This window comes from Pristiophorus japonicus, chromosome 11 (genome assembly GCF_044704955.1).
Source record: "Pristiophorus japonicus isolate sPriJap1 chromosome 11, sPriJap1.hap1, whole genome shotgun sequence".
Lineage (NCBI taxonomy): Eukaryota > Metazoa > Chordata > Chondrichthyes > Pristiophoridae > Pristiophorus > Pristiophorus japonicus.
The window spans coordinates 147,457,343-147,463,598 of NC_091987.1; the positions used below are offsets into that span (position 1 = coordinate 147,457,343).

At 45.0% G+C, this 6,256-nt stretch overlaps 1 protein-coding gene across 1 annotated transcript in view; it reads left to right on the forward strand.

Moving 5' to 3' along the window:
* Window positions 1-6,042, forward strand: part of lamp1a (lysosomal associated membrane protein 1a) — a 53,252-nt gene extending 47,210 nt beyond the window's left edge. Inside the window, exon 9 of the mRNA XM_070894138.1 lies at window positions 4,258-6,042. Within this exon, the coding sequence (XP_070750239.1) occupies window positions 4,258-4,397 (140 nt within the window). The 3' untranslated portion in view covers window positions 4,398-6,042. The remainder of the gene's footprint in view (window positions 1-4,257) is intronic.
* Window positions 6,043-6,256: the final 214 nt, after the last annotated feature.

Here is a 6,256-nt window from a genome sequence, read left to right on the forward strand (position 1 = left end):
GCGGGAGCGCGGGTCGGGTCCTGTCGGGGGGGCGGGAGCGCGGGTCGGGTCCTGTCGGGGGGGCGGGGAGCACGGGTCGGGTCCAGTCGCGGGGAGCGGGAACTGGAGTGCGGGTCGGGTCCAGTCGGGGGGGGCGGGGAGCGGGAACAGGAGCGCGGGTTGGATCGGGTCCAGTCGGGGGAAGGGGGGGGGGGGGACGGGAACAGGAGCGCAGGTCGGGTCCAGTCGGGGGGGTGGGGAGCGGGAACAGGAGCGCGGGTTGGGTCGGGTCCAGTCGGGGGGCAGGGAGCGGGAACGGGCGCGCGGGTCGGGTCCAGTCGGGGGGGGGGGGTGTCGGGTCTGGTCTGGAGGCATTGGGGGGGGGCGGGGAGCGGGTGTCTGGTCTGGTCCGGTCCGGAGGCAGGCGGGGAGCGGGTGTCGGGTCTGGTCGGGGGCGGGGAAGCAGGAGCTGGCCGTGGGAGGAGCCTTATTCACGCAGCCCCAGTGAGGCCATTCGGCCAGGGCTAGGGGCTGCGTGCTTCGGGCCCCTCCCACACAGTTCGGTGCCTGGAGCTACTGCACTTGCGTGCCCACTGTAGCGTGCATGTGCAGAGGTCACGGCACTGTTTTCAGCGCAGGGACCTGGCTCCGCCCCCCTACAGCTCGTGCTGCGCTACGCCGAGGGCCAGAGGACCTGCAGGTAGGTGGAGAATACGGAGGATTTTTTTAGGCGCACTTTGTGGCGCGAGAAACGGGCGTCCAGGTCGGGACTGCGCCGTTCTAGGCGCGTGTGGAAACTTGGGCCCTTTACTTCCTTAGTTAGCCACAGATGGTTCATCCTTCTCTTAGTCTTTCTTTCTCACTGAATATATCTTTGCTGAGAGTTACGAAAAATCTCCTTACATTTTTGCCACTGCTCATCTACTGTTTTACCTTTTAATCTATTTTCCCAATCCACTTTAGCTAACTCTGCCTTCATACCTTTGTAATTGCCTGCATTTAAATTCAGGACACTAATTTGAGACCTAGCTTCCTCGCCCTCAAACTGAATTTGAAATTCTACCATGCTGTGATCATTCTTCCCAAGAGGATCCTTCACTACGAGATCATTAATTAATCCAGACTCATTACACATTATCAGATCTAAAATAGTCTGCTCCCTGGTTGGTTCCACAACATATTGTTCCAAGAAACCATCCCGCATACACTCTATGAACTCTTGCTCAAGGCTACCTTTGCCAATTTGATTTGTCCAATCAATATGAAGATTAAAATCCCCCATGTTTATTGCCGTACCTTTCTTACAAGACACTATTATTTCTTGGTTTATACTCTGTCCTACAGTGTGGCTACTCTTAGGGGGCCTGTAGACTACACCCACCAGTGACTTCTTTCCCTTATTATTTCTTAACTCTACCCAAACTGATTCTGCATCTTGATCTTCTGAACCAATATAATTTCTCACTACTGCACTGATCTCATCCTAATTTATTCAGTGAAATTAAATAGAAGCAAGAATAGCAGATTTAAGCTTTACTCAAATTACAGTCCCTGTCTCAAAATAAGCACCTATAAACTGGCGAGCTTTAGGTTGTGTTCCTTCGCTGGGATCTATGGTGCAGTACACTCCTCACTCCCTTCAGGGGAAATCTGTGAACCGATTCAGAAGTGGAAGATCCAACCCCCTTGACTTTGAGTAAGTCAGTTCACAAGTAACTCTCGAAACCCCTGTGATGCGTTGTGTGGGAAATGCCTCGGATGAGGCTTTACATTAAAGCTCTTGCTTAAAACCATGGGGATTTGAGATAAAACCTGGGAATGGGTTAGAAATTACAGGACTGGAAGCAGCAGCTAGTTGTTGAGCTATGTGGGAGTGGAGGGAGAGGGGGGTTGGTGCTCAATGGGGTCTCTTACATTAGTGTTGGATGTATTAAATGTCATCCATGACTGTTCTCACCAACATAGGTAAGAACACAGAACAGTAATGAATGAAATTTAACAAACGAGTGTAAAATACTGCATTCAGAAAGAAAAAATAGATGTCCTAACTCCATGAATAGCTGAGGGTGAGTTATTGTACTCAACACTTTATGTACAACACAGTGGAGTGACAAACCAGAAGACAAATTTGACTGCTGAACCAAGTCATCGCACAGCACTTCAGTATATAACCAAACAATGGGGTACATTATTGTCCAGTGCTGTAATTTACCAGATTATGTCCAGTTCTGGTTACCAAGCATGAGGAAGATATTGAAACATTTTAGGTGCTACAGAGAACAGCCATGGGACTGTACCCTAACATCATGGAAAGAGTGAAAAAACTTTATAAAGTGAGCTTGCTCTGCCCCTCTGCCAATCCTCCCACTGAATTGCTCTGATATACTGATTGGTGTGTGTTGGAACCATAGATTAAGATAAATAATTACTTATCTTGTAGGGGTGCCACTCTTTTGATGTGCACCCTCCACATATGGCAGTCCTTCCTGGCCATCTCTGAATCCCTATAGGAACACGGGGTGTGCTTTCTTGGTGGTGGGGTTGGGGGTATTGCCAGTTGGTCAGTTTCAGTTTAGCGTCTGATCAGATTGAACAGGCACGATAGTGTCTTTAGAGGACATTGGAGTAGGTGACTACCTGTGTACAGTGTCATGTGCACTGGTTCCGGGGAAACTAAATCAGGTTGGGTTTTAAGTTCAAGTAGCTGCAAGATTCCATTACATTATTCGAAGAGCAGCTGGGTACTGCTAGTGTCCTGGTCAATATTTATTCCTCTACCAACATTACTAAAACCAGTTATCTGGTCATTTATCACATTGCTGTTTGTGGGATCTTGCTGTGTGAAAATTGGCTGCTGTGTTTGCCTATACTACAACAGTAACCAAAAATGCTTCATTGGCTGTGAAGCTTTGTTGTGAATGGTGCTGTATAAATGCATATTTTTCTTTCTGATCTGGGATAGGTGCATATTATCAAAGAATGAATGACCTTATGAGGATGTTTCCCCTGGCTGGAGAGTCTAGAACTAGGGGTCATATTCTCGGGGTCGGACATTTAGCACTGAAATGAGGAAAAATGTCTTCACTCAGATGTTCAATCTTTGGATTCTCTACCCCAGAGAGCTGTGGAGGCTCCGTCATCAAGATGGAGATGAATAGATTTTTGGACATTAAGGGAATCGAGGGATATGGGGATAGGGCGAAAAAATGAAGTTGATAAACATACGAACATAAGAAATAGGAACAGGAGTAGGCCATACGGCCCCTCGAGCCTGCTCCACCCTTCAATAAGATCATGGCTGATCCGATCATGGACTCAGCTCCACCTCCCTGCCTGCTCCCCATAACCCCTTATCCCCTTATCGTTCAACAAACTCTCTATTTCTGTCTTAAATTTATTCAATGTCCCAGCTTCCACAGCTCTCTGAGGCAGCGAATTCCACAGATTCTACAATCCTCAGAGAAGAAATTTCTCCTCATTTCTGTTTTAAATGGGCAGCCCCTTATTCTAAGATCATGCCCTCTAGTTCTAGTCTCCCCCATCAGCGGAAACCTCCTCTTTGCCTCCACCTTGTCGAGGCCCCTCAATCTAATACGTTTCAATTCGATCACCTCTCATTCTTCTGAATTCCAATGCGTAGAGGCCCAACCTACTCAACCTTTCCTCATGAGTCAACCCCCTCATCCCCGGAATCAACCTGGTGAACCTTCTCTGAACTGCCTCCAAAGCAAGTATATCCCTTTTGTAAATATAGAAACCAAAACAGCCTTACATAGCTGTAGCAAGACTTCCCTGCTTTTGTACTCCATCCCCTTTGCAATAAAGGCCAAGATACCATTGCCTTCCTGATCACCTGTACCTGCATACTATTCTTTTGTGTTTCATGCACAAGTACTGCCAGGTCCCGCTGTACTGCAGCACTTTGCAATCTTTCTCCATTTAAATAATAATTGATGTCGACGATCAGCCATGATCTTATGAAATGCGGAGCAGGCTCGAGGGGCCCTATGGCTTACTCCTGCTCGTATTTCTTATATTCTGGCATTGAAGCTATCTTAGTAGCAGAGGTGTTCAATTGTACTGTAAGAGATCCATTATTGACCTCGATTAGCTTGGTCTGTAGAAGTGAAAGGTGCATTTACGATGAAACTGAATGCTTGTGTTTTAAATATCTTTAGTAAAGATACTTAGCCATTTAAAGTATGCATTCTGGATTGTTGGGGTTCTGAAGCTAGCTTTAAGCAATGAGTTTTTAAATCTTCATTTTCTTTTGAACAGCTGAAGAATGCCAAATGGATAAAGATGACATGTTGATTCCAATCATAGTTGGTGCAGCTCTTGCTGGCCTTGTGCTGATTGTGTTGATTGCTTATCTGATTGGAAGGAAGAGAAGCCACGCTGGATATCAAACCATCTAACCTCACATAGATTTAGCTATTCCACCTCTGTAACTAATTCTGTTTCAAAGAAATGCACACACATTCTCTCTGGAATCTTGGGGATGGACCTGCGTTAAAGGGAGTTTAAGAGAAAAAAGTTTACTGACAAACGGAATCCTCTGCCCGACAACTTGCTTCTAACATTCTATGTTTTTAACCGTATATGGTGAAATATCTTCCCCCCCCCCCCCCCCCCTCCCCCAACCTAGGTCTTGAAATGGGGTTTATCATTGCAAATGTGTAACTATGGGGGTCAGTGTCCCATGGCAAACTGAAACCCAAACCCACCCTGATTAGAGACTGCAATGTTGCCAGGAGGGTTTATACACTTAATTCAGGTTGTGAGGGAGTGGCGTCTGTGCGCCGACTTTCCACATTTGTTTCTACAGCCGGTTCCTTTATCCTGAGCGGATGTGCAATGGGTAAGATAAAGAGGCCGGGCTTGTTTACATTGTGGAGTGCAGCTAACCAAGGGAGACCAGTTTTTTGGCAGCGGCTATGCTACTTTAGTGTAAGAACACCTTTAGGAAAAGGACTGTTTGTGAGTAAATTAATAACATTTCACATTTCCCTGTCTAACCAAGAGTGTTAAATCTTGCTTTACAAAACTGTAATGGTGTGTTGTGCTAAAGTGATTCTTTTGGCTAATTAGACTTGACTTTTCCATAGAGGTGTGTGTATGTATACATAAACACACAAACACGTGTGCCTGTAAATTAGGCTACTTGCAAATTATGCTCCCATTCCCTCCTTTTAAAAAAAATTATAAATAATTTACAATGGCTGGGGCGTTGCTAGATTTTAATTTGGATTGAGTATTCTTTAATCATTGGAATGAGACCTTTAGGAATGGGCTTGTCATCTGCTCCTTGGCACTTTTCCAAAAAGAACTACTTTGAAGTGCAGATTATGATGCAGTGTTTGACCTTTCAGAATATAAAAGCACAATGCCTTGCTTGCCTTTTCCTGCTGTTACCATTCATGCAGTGATTGTTTTATACCCATACTAAGTGTGTTAGGTGTAAGCGGCTTTTTCTTTATAAATTGGTGTTAATCCCGCAACAACTTCGGTAATTACAGATAAATAAAACCAGCTAAATGCTGATCAAATCCAGGGTTCAAACCAATTCAAGTGGTAAGCACCTCCATGCACGCGTTGTGTGAACTTTGAACTGTAAACTCGAAGAAGAATGTTGGTGGATTAAAGGTTACCCTAGCGCATTTAACACACTGTTCTCATCAATGCTCTCAACATATGCATAATTTAAGCTTGGTTTAACTTAATGGCCACATGTTTTAAATCTGGTTTATGGTATTTAAAACTTTATTCCTGGGTTATATTTTTAAGCTGTTGATCTAAGCTTTTGGGTGATCTCTATTGGGTGCTCTGCAAATGGTTAGGAGCTGGCACTCTGTACTTTGTGTTCTCTCTCCAGTTTTTTTAATCAATTAAACAGTGTGCATTTTTTGTGACTGCACTTTTTTCAGGCATGTTTTACCGTATAAAGAAAATTCAGCCTGCCAATCGTGCTTAAGAGCTTGTTTGGGATTGTTGACTGAAGACTTGGCACATAAGGTGTATGCATTGCCTATAACCGTGCTAATAAAGGATTTGTTTCTCAAAGGGCTATGTGCTGGTTTCCCTTCTTCTGTTAAAGGCATTTGGCCAGCTCTCAATTATATAACAAAGGGAATCTTAACTGTCGCACAATCGTTTACCAAGTGTTGAGCATTTGTTATGGAGAAACTCCGTTTCTAATTGCATCTGGGTAGCAAGTCGTTCTGTTTCCTTCCTTCTTCCTCCTTCCCAATGCATTCTTGACAGTGTAACTGCATCA